We start from the raw sequence: 19700 nt of genomic DNA, 5'->3' as shown, positions 1-19700 counted from the left end.
ATTTTTAGTAGAAAGTCATGGACAGGTCACAAGCCCATGATTTTTTGTTTACTGCTCGTGACCTGTCCATGATTTTTTTTTTTTTTTTTACACTAAAAATGCCATGACTAAATTGTAGCCTTAGCGATAAGGAACTGAGTGGAGGCTGCGGTCACTTGGGAGAGGGAGTATGAACATGCAGAGCACATGCATGATCCCATCAGCCAATGCTGGTTAAGAGATTCCAATCTCCTGTGCACGGGGTGCATGCTCACCAAGAACGGGATCCACCTGTACAGAGACGAACACTTGAGAACTCCAGTTTCTCAAAACACCATCTCACAGATAAAGATCAAGGCATATAAAATTGGGCCCCCCAAGTTTCGACAGTCTCTGATCTGATAATGTCCCAGATCCTCCAAAATAGCCTCCTTTAACCACCACATAATGTGCCTGTTTCTGACTTTAGTAGCTAGAAGCTATTGTTTCAACACTGAAACTACAGGGGCCATCCTATGCCCCAGCATGTTTTCCAACTAGTGACATTATCTGTATTCTGGAGGCACTCACAACACAGTATGTGCTGTCCAAACACACAGGAAGACACAATCTCTGCCCTGATGAGCTTCCAATCAGATGCAGAGTGGGAGGGCAGGGAAAGATTTAAAAATACACTATCACATATTTTTATTGTATAATAAATCCTCAGTTTGCCCCAACTGTTTGTTTATTGGTTGTCTAATTTCTTGAGGGCTTTGTAGGAGGAGACATTCAAAGGAAGAGAGAAGCGTGGTTTTAGAGAGGAGTTCAGGGAGACTGTTCCATGCACAGAATACAGGAAGAAGGTGTGGGAGAAATGGACAAGTGGGTGGTTGAGACTGGGATACTTCCATAAGAAAAATGAAGAGAAGTAGGGAGGGGCAGAGGTGTGACAGGCCATCAAGGTTGAACTTCAAATGTTCAGAAGGAGGAGTAAGTTGAGAAGGTTTGAAGCGTGGGGTGACCTGGTCAGGGTAACAGGCAAGGACAACAATTCTAGAGGATGTGTTTGCTCTCTTACTCCAGGCATATACTCCATAAAAATGGTCAAGGTCTTCTCTGCTCGGTCCCGGAGGCAGCCATAATACTGAACAATGCGGTCATGCTGGAGATTCTTTAGCAGCTGGATCTCACACTCCAGAGCGCTCACTTCCTACAGATGTTGAGAGAGCAGGTTAGGTACAGTGCCTAAGGACCACCACATTTCAACAACCCTTGCCCATGACACTTCCACAATCCTACTAATCTGACCCTTTGTGTCTGTGGGCTCAGTGTAAATCTATCCCCTGGATGGCATTAGCTAAGGCAGACCCTGGAAAAAGCTAATGTTCTAGCGACTACCAGGTTAATGTTTATTGTGTAAAAAGTTTGTATGTATGATTGCAGGTGCTTCACAGGTAATAAGGTCTAGCAGACAGGCAGTGCTGTCCAGTGGGCTGAGTACCAGGAACTCCTGGCTTCCAGTCTTGACTACCAATGTCTTACTGCATGGCTTTGGTCAAGTCATTCAAAAAATAAATTATTTTGTCAGCTGTAACATGGGAATAGTCCCTTCCTCCCAGACTGGAGGGTTGTGAGGTTTTTGTTTGTTTATTTTTTAAAACAGCAACTGAATATAAAGCCCTGCAGATGTGCTAGGAGTGAGTGTGTAGTATCCTCAGCCCTTTAAATATCAAGGTATTTCTTAGACGCCCTTAACCTAAGAATTTCAATCACTGGTTTCCTGCCCAGATTTATGCTAGTGAGTTTTACTCAGATTCAAGCTTAGGAAGGGATGCTGATCTTGTAGGATCTAAAGCAACCACACACATGAAGATTCTCTCCTTTATCCTTGTCACAGATGCAACAGGGTTCTATAGTACAATGGCAGAAGGGCTATCCAACAATTTCAGGCTGAATCGGAGATCCTGACTGCACAGGAAGCACATCAGAGTCTTCCAGAGAATGAACACGCTGACCATTAAAGGTATCAGAGCACAACTGGTTTGTAGAACAGCAGCATGGTTCCCCCCAAGCATTCCCACTGATTCAGTCCTCCACACCCTGCAACAGTCTTCTCTGCCATAGGCCAGATTCCTTTCATTTGTGGAGAGGCTGCACCTTTTCAAGAGGAAGGAACCAGCCACTACACAGATAAATGAAACCAAGTTTGGGGTGTCAGCACCTCCAAAACACATTCCAGCCTGTTCTTCCTTGGCCCAGCATCATTGTCTGATTTACAGCAGAGATATTGTGTAAATGAGGGCCCACTATGGTCAGGGCCTCACTTAAATTGGGATCATAATCCCCACTGCTCAGTTTGATCCATGAGGCTTTAATTGTTCTATTCTCCCGCCTCACAGCGAACTCACTAGATGCTAGGAAGCTGGCATGTTAAACTGGCAAGGAGGCCCCTGATGGCAATGCACACTAGAGTCACAGTGCAGGCATCAGCAAGTTACTCCAGTACTCTTGCAGGCCATGCACCCAATGGCCCCCTGCTCCCATTTCAACTGGAATGCCAGTTAAAATTGGTAAGTGCCAAGTTCTCAGCCTGGATGTACAGGCTTCCTTTTGGCCAAGAAGTTAGATATTCAAGTTCAGTTTGTTTAGAGAATAATAAATCCTTAGAAACTTCCTGTAATGGGTCAACATGAGATTTACCATTTTTTACCCTTAAAGGGGCTTTGCAAACACAAAATTGTATGTCAAACCCCCAAATGTCTCAGTGTTAGTTTTTCTCTTGCACTTTTGTCTAACAAGGCCAATGGTAACCACTCAACACCCATAAGGAACTTGGCAACAAGCCAGTAGGGGGATGAAGGAAATAGATTTCAGTTTCACGCTTAAGCTATTCTCAACAGTAACAGAAGAGTGATTTTTAAATGACTCCTTGCAGCCTGGAGCCCTAGCACAGGCAGCGGAAGATGTTAGCTTCCAGAGAGACAGACACAGGCACATTACAAAATCTCAGTCTGCATGCTTAGGTTTGGCACCTCTGAGGAGTTCTTTCAAATACCTTGCTTGTTTCAGGACTGTCTGGGTCAAACTGGACCTGTTTAGCTGCAAGCTCTCTGCCTGTGTCCACGTCGTAGCACAAGTACACACGACCAAAGGCACCCTGTCCCAGAAGTTTCCCTCGTCGCCAGTTTATTGGGGCACTTGGAGCTGCAAACACAATAATAATTTGCCCAGTTACAGTGCTAGTTGAGGATCACGAGGTTCTGTACAAACATCAATCCCTATTATGAAGTGATTTCAATATCCATTTTACAGCTGGGAAGTGACTCTCCTGAGGTCGGTGAGTCAGTGGCAGAACCCTGACAAATTCAGGGCTCCAACATGCACTCCTAGACCCCTGCTCTAATCACTGAATCACACTCATGCTAAAACAAACACATGGAACAACATAACGAAACGCTGTTGTGAAGTTCCATTTGGAGCATATGTCCCAAGTTGTTTCACTGAACTTAGTGATGCTTCACTCCACCATCAGGGGCTCCTCTGAGATAAATCCACTGGAATGCAGCCATCATCTCTGGCCAGGTAAGTGGTCTATCGCTTTGGAATGCAGTATTTCCTCCCCCTCAGCATCCACTCAGAAGTTGCTATTATCTCAGGGGGAGGGAAGCAAATATTAAACCCCTAATCTTGCCACAGTTGCTCCTTGCAGGGAATAAAAAGGAGATGGGTGTCCTGCTAAGGGCTAGTTTACACTGGCAATGCTAAAGCGCTGCCATGGCAGTGCTTTAACATGGCTTGTGTAGTCACGGCAGAGCACTGGGAGAGAGCTCTCCCAGCACTCTACAAAACCACCTCCAGGAGGCGCACAGCTCCCAGCGCTGGTGCATTGTCTATACTAATGCTTTACAACACTGTAACTTGCTGCGCTCGGGGGTGTTTTTTCACACCCGAGTGAGAAAGTTGCAGCGTTGTGAAGTGCCAGTGTAGACAAGCCCCAAGATCAGTTCTTTCCTGCTGGAAATGACAATAAGAATGAGATGTTTTGACACCATTTCCAGGGGTCTTATCATAATTGTGGCTAGAGGAGTGTTTTGAGGGGACAAAACCTTTGTTCTGTATAAATAGGAAACTCTGGTGTCAGATTCTAATAATGAAGCTCAGTTTTCCACTAAACAACATATTTTGCAGTCATTTACACCAGCACAGAGAAAAACAGGAGTAACACCAAATCAGGGAGGTAGTGTTTTACCCCCACTTTGCCTCTAATTACAAGGAAAAGTTTGTAAACAAAGCATTTTCATTACAAAAACAAGCAGCAAGCAGCCAATTTGAGGATGCAAAGAGGCATAAAGAATTGACTTTGCTATTGGGAGTCAATGTTTTAAAGAGGTGAATTTGATCTAGTTAATTTGCTTTAAACAGTTAACCCCTACATTTGTCACTAAACTTAACTTTCAAAGTTACTGCACAAAATCTTTGATGCTCTCCACATTCTAACACTTTGTCCTTTCGTACCTATTTTTATGAGGAAATAGCTTGGATATTTTTATTCTTTACAAACTGAAACATTCCCAAACAAGTTCAGGGTTTCATTAACACGGAAATATATCTTACTACTAGGAATTGCAAAAACAAAAATAATTCTTAATTAGTAACATACTGTAGCCTGCAAGCCTCATTCTACACAAGATAAACAGTACCAATGAAATAAACAGCTCTTTAAGAATTGCTTAAAAACCCTGGACATCACCTGGATTCAGCTGATTTCAGATTTTACCTTGTAGCAGAATTGCCAATGCTTTTTAATAACAAAGCTAATCCTTTCAGCGTGAGCTTGCAGCAAACAGACCACTGCTGGTATGGCTCACAGAGAGGGACACGGTGCTGGGTATTTTAGGGACTGCTGTCAAAGTATTTTTATATCTACATGTTCTCATTTAGTGACACTAGAGCTATTTCAGGCATCATCAGTTACTGGAATTTCTCATACACAGTCAGATCATAATGTACCAAAATGAGAATTGCTGAACAGTGTGACCAGGACACTGACTGGGAAGCAGAAAACAAGCCTGATATTCAAAGGGCTTGTCTACATCACAAAGTTGCAGCGCTGGTGAGGGGGTTACAGCGCTGCAACTTAGGAGGTGTACACATCTGCAGGGCACCACCAGCGCTGCAACTCCCTGTTTGCAGCGCTGGCCGTACTCCCGTTTTGTCTCGGGTGTAGAGGATCCAGCGCTGGTGATCCAGCGCTGGTAATCAAGTATAGACACTTACCAGCGCTTTTCTTGACCTCCGTGGAATAAGCAGGTATCCCAGCATACCTGAGGAAGCCTCTGGTAATCAAGCTGGTCTCCTTCCCCGGTTTGCTCTCGCGTTCCCCGAACCCGAGCAAGCAGGTCTCCTTCCCTGCGGTTTGCAGGGTGGTTCGGGGAACGCGAGAGCAAACCGCGGCGAAGCTGGTCTCCTTTCCCGGTTTGCTCTCGCGTTCCCCGAACCCCCGAGCAAGCAGGTCTCCTTCCCTGCGGTTTGCAGGGTGGTTCGGGGAACGCGAGAGCAAACCGCGGCGAAGCTGGTCTCCTTTCCCGGTTTGCTCTCGCGTTCCCCGAACCCCCCTTGAAGACGCCCAACAGCGCTGCAGTGTGGCCACATCTAACACCACTTGCAGCGCTGGTTGCTGTAAGTGTGGCCACTCTGCAGCGCTGGCCCTATACAGCTGTACTAATACAGCTGTAACAACCAGCGCTGCAAAATTGTAGATGTAGACATACCCTTTGTCTGGAAATGCTTTCCTAGCTGGACTCTCACTGGCTTCTCCCACCACAGGGGGGAGCTAAAGTCTATCCAGCAGAAGGAGTACCAAGCTCTGAGACAATTCGTTTCTAAGCATCAGGACCCATCTACCAGAGGAGCCAGAGTAGATGGCCATGTTCAAATGCAACCCTGAGGCTGCATGGCTTTGGGGCAGTTTGTCCTAGTGAAGCTCTTGGACAGATGGACCCCAGCTCCAGGTTCACTAAATTAAGAGTCTTCTCCCCTCATCCATGCTGCCTTCCCTCAGCACCTATTGTCCCAGATTGGCTGCTTTGGCATCTGACACTTACATTTGGTTGGGATGTTCCTTTCCTGCACGGTAAGGGAATTCTCACTGTCAGCACTCCGCAGGCGCCCACGGGGGTCCAGGTATTGCAATGCCAGGCCCAAATTCTCCCCATTGGTGCTCAAGGAGCGGCTTGATGGCACTAGCGTGAATAGGTTCCCTTGGTGCCGTCGTATCCGGGGGAATGTCCTCCGGCCTGAAGATATTAACAACGGGGAATAGGGAGAGGAGGAGAAAGTTAAATGTTACCAAATAGCTTAGGCACAAACAGGAAAGCATGGCCAGAGCCTGAGTCCTGGGGGAAAGGGAAACCAGACATGAAATCCACCACCGTGCAGGTCACACACTGAAACATGCACATTCAGAGTATGCTACTTGAGCGCAGGACAACTTACCCTTGATCATAACCAAGAGAGACAGGAGGGGGAGTCACTTCACTGCCCTCATTCTGAGGCCTACCTCCTCTGCAGCCTTACCAAGCTCCAAACAGGAACTTACTCTTAAATTAAAGCAAGGTTTGAGGAGACTTAGTGGGCAGGCTGCCATGCAAGCTCCGAGGCATGCTAATGGCCACACAGGCTGCAGTAAGAGGATTGAGAGACTGGCTTGCCAGATAACACCCCAGGCTTACAAACATAACACAGCACAGGGGGTAGTTAACTAGGGTACGCAGGCTAAGACTAACTTAATCTCTACAATTACCCAAGCAGCCAGCAGGTCATCTAACAGACTTATTTCTTTAAATCCATCAGTGTCTTACTAAAAGGAAGCTTTAAAGACTCTTTAAAGTGAGCCAGATGAGGGATAGCTGGTGCCAAAGATCCACGCAGGATAAAAATAGCAGAGGGGACCCCAAAGGAAGAAGCCTCTTTATGTTACGGTCTCCAGCCTGTGGCCAAAGTGCTTATTCATCATCCTAGGTAAGGCACTGTTCAGCAGGGATGCCCTCAGAGAGGGAGGGCAGAGAGGGAGCAAAGGATGGCAAACCTGCATCAGTAGGGAAATCTGGTATTACACTTGACAGCATGCATCTTGAGCTACCACCACCACGCATGGCACCAGTTGTGCACACAAGAAAGCTATGTGTGGAGAGGCTCTCCAAATAGAGAAGTTACGTTTGTGTCCTAGTTGTTAAGTTTCCCACAGCCACCCAAATGTGCTGGCTCACCTTTGGAGCTGCTGCCTCCTTCCCCTCCAATTTCAACCCAAGAGGTGAAGGGCTGCAACATACTCACCGTCACTGTAATCTTTGTGTTGCATGGAGACATGGTAGCGCCGAGGGTACGTCCCTCCTTTCCCTGCTTTGTCATAGATTTGATTCTCACGATCTGGTAACAGGTAAGAAGGAGCAGAGAGAGAGACTCCTTATGCAATGTAAACAAGTTCTAAAGGCAGCACATTCCGCTATCAGCGGGCTTCATAGGAAAAGGCAGTAAATTCACAGCTTTTCAATGAAAAGTTCTCTAGATGTATCCAGCAAACAAGGAGGGATAATCATCAAAAAACAGAAAATGTAAGGAGAGAGACTAATATCTGCACATAACAAATTAGCTACACTAAAGTCAGAACCTATATTGATACCTATAACGGATGCTTGTTATACGAGGTGCTGATATACCTGAGAATTCCTGTCTGTTGTCGGGGTAGCTTTGTGCTCTGGACATCCGTGATTTCCGAAAAGAAGGGCTATTTAAAAAAAAAATCACAAGCCATTTCAGACAGATATTTACAGCAGTGAACACTGCAAGTTAATTCAGCTCCAGATGGGTAAGTGCAGGTCTCAAAACCCCTGCCCCAGAAGCAACAGAAAGCCAAGAAGCTACCCAGCAACACGACTGATGCTGCAGTAATTTATTTCCTGCTTTTATGCTATGAAAGTTACAAGTTAAAACCCGGCTAAACCCGTTAGATAGATTCAATCTCCCCTGCTGGTCCAGCTTGTGCGCCTAGACTGTTTGCTCTCTGGGACAGAAAGTCTGTTACTGGTTTGACAGTTTCCCTTACTATACAGGTCAACATACACTTCTCTCTCTATGAGACCAAAAGCAGCCACCTTGCCACAATACGAACATGGTGAACAGCATCTTTTGAGTCTCTCTCTCCTGCTCCTCCCCAACACATGGCATTCTGTGACCATGCTGAAGAATAGTCCCTTCGCTGGCAGCAGTGGTGGAAACCTTTGTCAAGGCCTCCCAAGAAGTTAAGGTGGGTGGTTACACAAATATAGTCTTGGCTGCAAAACCAGGCTTCTCACATCCATTTCTCCTAAATTGGTTTAGAAGGAGTGAGGCTGACCCACCTTTCAGATTCCCTAATAAGATTTCTTTCTTAGCCTTCCTAGATCCTGGCCAACCCCCGCAGGGAGCAGCCAAGCCCCCTATTGCCAGGGAGACAGAATTTAGCAACATGCAGAGAGGGGAAGAAGCTGAACTCCTCCAGGAGGAGGAAGAGAAATCCCTCATTTCCCTTTGGAATAAATGCTACATCATTTTATAAACCACACCGATCTAGTGTAATGATATGTCCCGTAACACCACAATTTGTGGGTTTTTTTTTTTCAAGTAGTATCTTGTCAAATTTCAGTATCCTGTAGCCAGATGTTCTCCGACAGTCTAACCCCACAATCTGCATACATTGAAAGGCTGTATTTTAAACAAACAAGGCATTTAAACCCCATTTGATTCATTTTATTTTCTGGCAAAACCAAAATCTTAAAATGCAGTTAATTCTCTCTAGGAAGTATATTGGGAAATTATGTAGGACTATGATCCTATTGTCTCTAAGTAAAATGATTTAAAGTGCAAAATAAACTGACCTTTACACAACCTCATCACAATTTGATCACATAAGACCTCTTATCAGTCGGTCTGTACCTGTCTGCTGATCTGTCCAAGGACTGACAACTTCCTGATATGGAATTTTCAGCACTGCTTAGAGGGTCCAACATCTGTAAAACAAGGCAATAAACCTGCAATAGTAGGCTGAGTTGATGTTACCACATAAGATGCTGCAGAGAAGGATGCAGTGGTCACCATTGCCAGAGTGAGCAACTGGGGTAAGTCCAGAAAGGGAGGGGAACTATTTAGAAAGTATACCCCATCTTCACCCCGTGGAGGACTTGCTGGGATTACGGTTGCAGCAGTATGGAGTCACCATGTTATTTTAGATAATGGAGAGCCCTGACATGCACGACATGGTTAGAGTCATACAGTCTGTGTTTATATATTTAAGGAAGGAAATATACATCATACTAGAGACCAGTCAGCCTTCACAATGTATAGAGCTGTTCCACGCCCCCAGCCTTGCCAATGTGAGCATCACCTCCCAGTTCCCATCTGTGGGCCCCATTTGACTCCAGCAGCAGCAGAGATTCCGCTCCCTAACTGACCTCTCCACTCACAAGATGCACTGTGGCCCTGCTTCCTGGTGTGTTTCAGTCTCTGCAGCCTCTGCTCAGACAGGAAAAGATCACAGAGCCAGGGGGTGGTAACCCTGGGCGTGTGTCAAGGGTACACCTGGAGGAGCTCACTGATAGGTTGCGAGCCTGCACTGGCTATGCCTGGGGATTGCTCCTGGCAGTACAGCAGAGGGTTTCAAGGGCTGCACCGGAGTGGTACATACACAACATTTATAGGTGCATAGTTTAACTGAACAAGCAAGCAGCAGCTGTTTGCTAGTGAATATTCTAGGATGAAGGCAGGCACAGGGAAGACTGCCAGCAGTGTTGGTGCTTACTGGATTTATTCCCCACCACCCACACGTTTATACTCACACACTGTTCATTGGTCTCTGGGATGAACTCGCCTTCACTGTTTATGCTGGTGTAAGACCCCTGGCGAGCAATTCGTTGTTGTCTCTCTGGAACATACCCAGGGGGAGGTGAACTTCGGCCTGTGTTCTGAGAACCTGGACCACAGACACAGAGGGAGGTTTATTACACAGATGCTTAATGAAACAGAATTCAAGAACAGCCTGAATTCTGGAGCTCTCAAACATTCACGATGATGAGAGCAACTCTGGAGCTATCATAATAGGTATGTGCAGAGACTTAGCTCATAGGTGCTACTCACTACAATGGCTGCATTGCTAGCAAGTGAATAATTCAACAAACAAAAGGTCTGCTGTTTAAAATACCACACAAGTGTCACCTGTGAAGCCCCTGAGACCCAACAGATCACAGCTATCTATCCTGCCCTCTTTTTTTTTGAAACAGACCTCATGACACTCCAGGTGCTTGCTGCCTCCAATATCTCAGTGCTGGAAGGAGAGTGATGAGCACTCAAAGGCAGAGGGCGTCCTTGCTACCCTGACCACATAATGGAAGCATTATCCCCTTGCTGCCTGATCAGCTTCTGCCTACACAAAATGCTCCAGTCACGACAGCCATTAATTACTACATGCAAAATACAGCACCATCTAGTTTGAGCAGCAGCATCACCGACACCTAACTAGCATCACATGCGCCAGCCATTCCAACATTTAGTGTTTCATTAAATATACATTATGGGAGACCTGCAGCAGTGCTGGGTTGCATTAGTAAGCACACCCAGCAATCTCTTCCTTGCCACGTGAGATTGGTACTGCATAAATAGCTTGAACACTGCACTGCACATATTAATAATTCAGTCTCAACCAACCTGAATGAGTCAATGACTAGAGGACAGGAGAACGATTTCTAGGGAAAAATTAAGAGCACATCACATTTTACTTGAACTTAGGGCACTGTGGTACTTACTGTAAGAGGTTTATGGTCAAGCATCTGCTTGACTGGACTGTGTGTGTGTGCGGGTGCAGAGCATACACTGTTTACTCAGGGTAGCCTAATCCCCAGCATTTTTCTTTCTGTGCTTCTCAGAGTGCTTCATAAAGGGATAAGGATACTGACACTTCACGGGGAAGGGGAAGGGATAGGCAAAGCTAAGGTAAGAGCCTGATTACCAGAAGGGCTAGGCTAAGCACTTACAGCTCCATCTGACTGAAGGTGTGAGTGCTCATGACCTTGAGAAAAAAAGATCAGGACCAAGGTGACTTGCCCAAGGTGGCAGTGAGTCAGCAGCAAAACTGGGAAGATACGACTCCCAGACTTGTGCGCTTATATGATGCTGTCTTTAACCTATGCAATAGGCCCAGCTGCTACAACAGGCACATGAAAATTGGCAAGTGCTTTCCTAATGACAATATTTCATACAGCTATTACTAATCTCCCCCCACCACCTACTCCCAGTTTATTACACTTGCGATAGTAAACTGAAATCAGGGCAACGTGCACACTGAGATAATTTGGAATGCATTGGGCGCCCAAACACATGAAACAATTTACATCTGCTGTTTAAAAAAATTACTGCCTGAACTTCTAAGAAAGCCTATGGGGTCACATGACACTGGCAACCAATCAGAACCAAGATAAATAGGAGAGCATGCAGTATAGCTGGGCGGAGTCAGGAGAGCACACTTTCACTTTTTCTGATACAATGCCATGGCTTGATGAAGGGAGCCCAAGTTCCACTGGCTTCAGGCCAGCCACTATTGTGGAAAGGTCACCGTCACTGGGCAGGAAAAGGAAGTTGGTTCTAAATCAATGTATATCAAGGGAAGTGAGTGGAAAAAAACACAAGTGCTGCCAGACAGTGCTTACCATTTTCAGTTTTGTTTTTTGTTTTGATAAAACTTATCTTTATTTCAGCAACCTCAACTGCAAAGCAAGCAGACTGCCTGCTTTATATGATGGGTATCCACACAGGTGTATTCTGCACATCTAAACCATCACAACAGAACACTGCTCTCTATTAGCCTCCCATCTACTTCTGGCATAAAAGCAGAGCTTGAAATCCTCCAGGAAACTGGGTTACATTCCTCATCCCAAATTAAAACGGGGGTGGAGGGGAGAAAGAGCAGTCACTTTCTATAGGCTAGAGTACAACCATATCAGTGACAGGAATGGAGGCTTCTCAAAGTTTATTTTTGGGGCTACAAATGAGGTGCCTGCCTGCCACCTAATTTGTCCCATGGCTTGCCAGGGCTGAGTAAGTCCGCTGTAAAAAGTGATATTTGTGTGTTTGTTGATATCACTTTGCACTGCCTCCCAGCTAGCTAAGTAGTTTGGATCTGTGAAAAGTGATATTCATATGTTTGTTAATATCACTTTTCACAGACACAGACTTACTAGCTAGCAATTCTATTAAAAAACAAACCAAAAAAGCAAAAGGAACAACAACAAAAAGACAAGAACATGCAAAACACCTTATTTATGTTTCTATTCTGTTTAGGTCCAGTAAAGAATAGAGACAACTGTACACTGTTATTGAGTCTGCAAAAAAAACCCTATCATAAATAAATTACAATGATTTGGACAGGTATATGTGCATATTAATTAGCTTTAGGAAAACAGTTTTTCAGAAAAATTGTCATACCGGCCACCAGCAAGAGTTGGTGGCCGCACTTTGAGGCCACCAAAAAATTTGTTGCGAGAACCCCTGCCTCAGTACTGTGTGAGGGACTAAAATAACCTCAAGGTTGCTTCTAGCCCTACATTTTTATGATTTTATAATTACACATCAAGATTTCACACACAAAAGAAGCTTATTTATAAGTCACATTTGCGGATGGCATTTCTGTCCAAACAGCTTTCAAGGGGTGTCTCAGAGTCTGTTTTTTCCTTTTTCACATTAAAAGTTTACAGCCTTTAACAACAGTAACAGCTCTTAGCACTTCTCACCCACAGATCTCAAAAATACTTTATAATTATGCAAGGGAATGTTACAGATAAGCGGCTCAAACTAGTCAAAGCCACAGCAAGCAGGGGTCAAGGATAAATGTATGCATTCATGGTAGCTTTAGGTCAACAAATTAAATAGTGCACTATAACTTGTCTTAATGAATGTGTGTGCAGCTAAGGACCTGGCACAACAAGAGCTTCCTGGGAAGTACTCAGCACCCAGAACTTCAAATGAAATGAATGGGAGTTGATACTCAGCAGCTCACAAGAATGAGGGTTTCATTATGGAAGTGACCTTCAGTGCTCTGTTGTGGCTGCCCTACTGCTGAATGAAACGCAGCTGCTTTGGACTCATTACTGAAAAGTGCATGCCTGCTACAGTCAGCAGCCCTGAAACGATCTTTCAACTGGAACATGAATTAATTAGAATAGCAGCAGTGAATAGCTCAAGAAATGAAAGGAAGGTACATTTATTTACTCCGATTGTACCCCAGCTACCTACTGTATTCACCCTTTGTTTGATCATCTGATACTAGCCACTATCAGAGGTATCAGAATATGCAGGACTCTGGTCTGATCTGCTATGGCAACTTCTGTATTCCTAGTAAAGTTTTAATCAAGGTGGCTGATGGATGCCAGAACCCAAGATTTAATTCGTTTGTAGTTTTGTGGACTTAAATGCCAGTCTAAATAAAAAAAGTTTAATGGACTAAATATGGCCTTTCCAAACCTCTAATCTCAATGAATTTCTGGGACATCCCACTTAGTAACTCTTTAGCTGTTCAAAAGATTATATCAATATTCCTTACTATTCTATCACAAACGTATAAAAGGGCTTTTGATAAGGAATTATTTTGCCCTAGGAGCAGCAAAAAGCCCTGTGGCACCTTATAGACTAACAGACATATTGGAGCATGAGCTTTCGTGGGAATATACACCCACGAAAGCTGATGCTCCAATACGTCTGTTAGTCTATAAGGTGTCACAGGACTCTTTGCTGCTTTTACAGATCCAGACTAACACGGCTTTTCCTCTGATATTTTTGTCCTAGGAATATTCCTTCAGTCAGTCAATAGATTTCTCAGAACTGTCTCCTCTCACAGCATGAACATTAATGCCTAATGGATACACATGGCTAAGAATACAAAGATGGTTGGCAAGTGGTGAGAAATACTCACTGACAGATAGGAGCCTACTTCTGGGCTCTGGTGGCTGGTAGGCTGTGTTCACATCCCCCACAGATTGGGAAGTTTTGATCCTGACTTGTTTTGGCAGCCCCGAATGTGGTGAAGAACTAGTCTGTTGGGAGAGGAGAGAAAGCAGAAATTGAGCAGCCCGGACGCATTTTCCAAAATATGAATTTTACTGCTAACAAGAAGGTGTATGAATGACAGTCCTGAAGACTGAAGTCCTTTTCATGCAGAGAGCAGGAACAATAGAGGTAGCAGCAGGGCAAGGTTCCCGAACACAGGACGAAACAGGTGGAGAAGGTTCTGACCACTAGAGAACACTCCTCTTCACAATCTGGAATGGAACCCAAGGCTCACCATTCCTTCGGTGTCATCAGGTGTCTGAAACCCACTGGCAAAGTGTATGTTGATCTAGTTCTGGTTGATGAGCTTGGTGTGGGGGTGGCTGGGTGGGGTTTAGTGGGCTGTGATATACAGGTGAGAGTGGATGACCTGGAGATCCCTTAAACTATGTTTTGTCCTCCTCCAGTAACTACAGAGGATGACAACCTACTATTGATATCAGTTTACTCCATCAACTCAAGTGCCAGAGATCGAGTTATGGATTTAAAGGTTCCAATCCTGCTCACAAGCCACATGGGTGTCAGTGTGATTCCACATGATGGAATTTGTTTTTTCTGTTTTTTAACAAGCTAGGAAATTGCACACAATCTACATTAAAATTACACAGTCAAACACACAAATTAGGAAATCTCAGAATTAAGATTGTCTGGACAACCTTAATCCATCCCCCCTGCACGTATGAACTATGATAGTCTTTAATTACATGATCATATTTCCTCAGGATCTCTAAGTGAGTCAAGGAATAGATGGAGTAACTATTCAATATTTTGTTTTAACCTTACTGTTCAGTGGTGTCACTCCAAGCCTTATTATAGCACACTATTCAGATGATGCTCTGAGGGCAGAATTTTAACTTCCTTGTGGTCTTTTCTATGGTGCTTAACACTATAGTATCTGAGTGCTTCAAAAATAGCTTATTTTCACATCACCAATGTGAAGTTAGAGGATTATTCATGTTTTAGAAATGGGAAACCAAGGCACAGAAAAATTAAGGTAAAAATTGTTCGCTAATTTTGGGTGCTCATTTTGAGACACTTAGGACCTGATTTTTCAGAGTATTTAGCATTACATAGTAATTTACATATCTATTGCCTTTGGCTGCAGCTGAGTATGATTAGTACTTCTGGTGATTAGATCCCAAGGTCCGAAGTTGGGCAACCAGAAAATGACCACCTAGAAGAAGCTGGGTTAAAATGCCTTGCTTAGCATCACACAGGAATTTTTCTGGAGAGGCAGGGATTGAATCCAGTTCTCCAAGGTAACATTCAAATTTCTTAAACCTGAGACCATTCTTTCTCTTCCTGCAATCCCCTGCCTCATATAAACATTCCAAATTCTGCAACAAATGAGGAAGGAGTCCTATGAACAACCTTCTAACCTCTGAATGAAGCAGGGAAAAAACAGTATGTGACCATGTAATTAAAGACAGTTTCGTACTGCATATGCACAAGGGAGCTGAATTACATTTTCACAGGCAACCTTTTGAGTGCTTCATTTTACATTAGAAGACTATGAATGTTGCAGTGTGTAACTGGTAGATAAAATCTGACAATATTACTATACAAAATCAAAGTCCCTGAGCCAATGGCTTATTGGGCTGACAGGGTTAAAGCATGTCTGCTTCACAGCCAATGGTACACAAAGGGTGATGAGGCCGACATCACATCTGACCACCTTTGACCACCCTAACTCAACAGATCACATACTCATTTTGCAGCTGGGTGAAGGGGAGGTCAGTGTGACACCGGAACCCACGACCTTCAGGATTGTAGTCAAGTGCCTTAACTACCCAACCACTGCACCTTATATTACTACACACAGCATGCAAAATATTAAAAAGCAATGGCTTGATTTTAAGGTGAAAAAAAAGAAAGCGGGAACTAAGCTTACCCCCAAATCAGTTTTTTTCAGATCCTAAGGTGGTGCAGCTGAATAGAGCCTCACAGGGTCTGAAGGACATATGCAGGAGAACTGAGGTGATACAGAGCCCTGCTAGACACCATGAATAGGATTTCCAAAAGCACTCAGTGTTGGCCTAACTCTGCTCCCATTGAAATAATGGTAAAACACATTATTTCAACGGGAGCAGAGTTAGGCCAATCCCACCATGTATCTACCCAGCTATTAAAGGAATATGGAGAGCACTGTCTTTGGGGGCAGAAGGGCATGGATGAATCTTCAACAGGAACAAATAGCCCTACTAAGAATGCCATCAACACACGACTGTAGTTAGATACAGACAAAGCCAGTTCTCTCAGATCTTGTGAAGGTTTTTTCTACAGAAGGGAGGCTAAAGCAGTAAACAGATGCTAGTTGTGGTTGCAGTTAAGCTAACGCTGATGCTGTAATCCACTGTCCTCTGACTGCTTCATAAAGGTGCCTAGGCAACGAGAGATAAATTACCAACACTAATTCTTCCAGTGACAAAGGGAGGCTCTATATTTTAATGAAGGTTTGGGATATTGTTCATCTAACCTTGTAGATAAGGATCTAGTCCTTCAGCCTACCACAGGACTTTCTAAGACAGATGTTTACAACAAATTGGGTGGATATCTTTTATTTAAACACCCAACAGCTCTCCTCTTCACCCTGCCCCTCCCTGCAGCAGACAAGAGACCGCAAATCACTAATCGCTGGCAAGACACAAGTCAAATTCTCTCAGACACTGCCTTCCCACCGATAGCTGCAACAGCAGCTGAGATTTAGTAAGGCTGGCCTAACCACTCTGCAGGACATTTTCTGTTGAGAGCCCTCACCTGTAGGGCTGGATTCCCTGGTGGCACACCAAAGCCAGAGCTTGGTGAACAGCAGGGTACAATGAAAGACTAGTTAAGTTCATTTTTTTCTACCAAGGCACAACACTTTTGAGCCAGGGATTGAAGTAGGGGTAGCTGTTACAGTGTCTCAAGTTCTCTTTATCTCTCAATTTTTTGAGATTGTTTTCTATGGACCAGATCCTCAGCTATTCTATATTGTAACTCCACTGAGGTCAACGGTGTTACACCAAAATCCAATGAGGATCTAGCCCCACTAAATCTTCTCTACAAGCTCAGGTGATTGGCTATAGCAGTTCCTGCCATCAGCATCTGTACTGGTAGAAAGGATCAAAGGCAGAGTTTATTTTTAAAAGGATAAGGTGCATAGCTGCATAGCTGCCCTGACAAGAGGCACAATATTAAATGAATAAAAGTACTGTCGTAAACTCAGTCTCTCAACAGTAAAGTCACAGCTAGTGCAGTAAAACTAGGTTAGTTTTACACATATATTTGTGCCAAAGTCACTGCAGCACCTTTCCATTCCCCCCTCTTTCCCCCACCCCAAAAAAAAAAAAAGAGCCCAACCAAAACAAAATCTGCATCCTGTACTTCAGGAAAAAATGCTTCCAGCTGCCTTGCTTAGATGAGATCATGCAGCCCAGAAGCCTCCTTCGGGCTCATGGGCTTTTGCTTTATCACATGCAGGGCTCTCTTGTCAAGCAGCTTAGAGCTGAAGAGGAAGTCAGAGGAGAGGGGAAGTAGTGGCACTTGCTGAAGCCCTTGCTGTGCAACAATCTGCTTCTGCTTCCAGCAGAAGAGGAAAAAACAACTAATAGAGGACATCATCACAGCACTGACTAATGGTTGGTGAGGGGAGGAGAATTCATTCTTTATTGCAGGTGGTCACTGGTGGCTTGTGTAAAGTTTGGATAATCTCTTACACCTAGCAGTAGCCTGAAAACATTCAAGTTAACAGAGGGCAGTAAAAACATGATTGTTTCTTCTCCAATACCAAAAACGTAAGGTTCTCTTTTACAGGATATTTCCTGATCGCACAGTGGTGATAAACCATATCTGAAGGTTACTGTATTTTTATCTAACGTGGACGGTGATGTTTGAGAGATGCTGAAGTACCTTTAAGTCCTTAAATCTGACCTCTCCAAGAATTACAGGTGTGCTGAGCACTCATCGCTATGGAGAAGTCCTAAAGAATTTAATAGAAATGACCTTTTAGGATTTGATAGCAGCTATATTCAGAGTAACTTTTTGTGCAGCTCCATGTACCATTCTCTGCACGTTATTAGCTATCTGCATTTAATCATAAACTTTAGCTTTAAAAAAGTTGTGCGGATCTAATGCTGATGGAAATAATTCACTAGGGCTGTTGACTGACTGTATCCTCTGTTTTCCTATAGCAGCAAGCAGCACAAGCCTCCGTCCTGCCAGTATGGCTTAGCCCTAACATGGAGCGCTTTGGGGGAAAACTCTCCCAATGGAACACCGGTTTTCATGGTGTCTCAGTGCAAAGCACAGCAAGTTTCTGATGTGGGAGCTGGAATTGAGACCCTTCAAGCTCATCTAATACAGGCAGAAGTAAACATCCATCAGATGGGAGCAGCTTCCTGATGAATTAGATTGGATTCAAACTAGCGACCTACAAGCTGAAAGGCTCTGTAGCTCATTAGGCAACATCATGAGGCATCCACTCCCCCAAGAAGTGCTAATATTATACCTTCAAAGATAAGGCTTGCTTTCTGGAATGGCGAGGTAAAATCAAGTTCTGACCTTTAAGGAGTTTACAAGGGCAGGGCCTTCTGCTCTCTGGGCACACAGGCAAAGTGTCCCATATGTTGTACTTGGTTTCCTCCAAACACTCTACTAGCAAGTGCCCCACCTTGTTGTTATAGGAACACCACCTACTCTAATCAAAATACTGTCAAAAACCCAGCCAAACAAATATTAAGTTATAAAATTCACACAGTATGTGCTATCTAATCAAAATCAACTCTCTGTGAACCAAATCCACTAAGATCATCTGGTCTAGTTTACCGGGGGATGCTTCTGAGGCGCTATTTATACTAATTTAAACGCTTAAAAGTCCGCTGAACGAGGAAGAAAATTAAGCCGATACTTACTAGTAAAGTCCAAGCAAAGAAGATATTTAAATGTGAAGCATAGCAGTCTTACTACTTTTTACTGCTTCTCTTACTGGAGTACCACTGCAGTGCAAGGCTCTTTAACTAGGGGACATAAGGATCTCAAGGTGAAAAATCTCAAGCATTTCACTTAGTTGCAGTGTCACAAAATTGGTTACCTACATGGTTTCTGTCCTGGGACAGCAGTAATATTCTAAGGCTTTTCACATTTGAGCTTCGGTCCAAGATATCTACCGCTTTATCCAGATCATCTTGATTTTTCAAGGGAATAGATAACTGCAAAAAGAAAGTAAGATGTTAATGTTTCCAAAGCAAACAGTTAGAAATTAGTGTGATTTTTGCTAATAGTGCCATTTCCCCCCCAGAGCTAACTTGTGCAGTAACTGCTAATTTCAGATGACATTTGGGACATTAAATTCAAACTGAGTCTCTAGAGAAGCCCCCGTGTACTTTTCACACTGCCTGGAAAGTGTCTGTACCTCATTGTTCATGTAGTGGAGATCCAGCGGCTGGCCAAAGGCTGTTTTCACTTTCTGCTGTACATCTTCATATCGCACAGGTCGGACAAACGGAATAATTCTGGAGGGCAAAAAAGACAGTCGCTGATTGTCCAAGCGGAAAAGATTCACTGGCTAACTGATATGGTCAGAACCGAGTGAACGATTCCAAAACATTAATTCATTCAAATGCTGCACTTTT

General features: G+C 44.1%; 1 protein-coding gene across 1 annotated transcript in view; it reads right to left on the bottom strand.

The window, feature by feature from the left end:
- Positions 1-19700, bottom strand: part of MAP3K3 (mitogen-activated protein kinase kinase kinase 3) — a 51822-nt gene that overhangs the window by 10543 nt on the left and 21579 nt on the right. The window contains exons 5-14 of the mRNA XM_050935156.1: positions 19481-19580; positions 19164-19277; positions 13955-14075; positions 9834-9967; positions 8935-9008; positions 7680-7747; positions 7297-7389; positions 6066-6257; positions 3017-3165; positions 1040-1171 (exon numbers count right to left, since the gene is read on the bottom strand). Of these exons, the coding sequence (XP_050791113.1) occupies positions 1040-1171; positions 3017-3165; positions 6066-6257; positions 7297-7389; positions 7680-7747; positions 8935-9008; positions 9834-9967; positions 13955-14075; positions 19164-19277; positions 19481-19580 (1177 nt within the window). The remainder of the gene's footprint in view (positions 1-1039; positions 1172-3016; positions 3166-6065; positions 6258-7296; positions 7390-7679; positions 7748-8934; positions 9009-9833; positions 9968-13954; positions 14076-19163; positions 19278-19480; positions 19581-19700) is intronic.

Source organism: Gopherus flavomarginatus, chromosome 25, assembly GCF_025201925.1.
Source record: "Gopherus flavomarginatus isolate rGopFla2 chromosome 25, rGopFla2.mat.asm, whole genome shotgun sequence".
Lineage (NCBI taxonomy): Eukaryota > Metazoa > Chordata > Testudines > Testudinidae > Gopherus > Gopherus flavomarginatus.
This window is presented reverse-complemented; position numbering and strand designations above follow the sequence as displayed.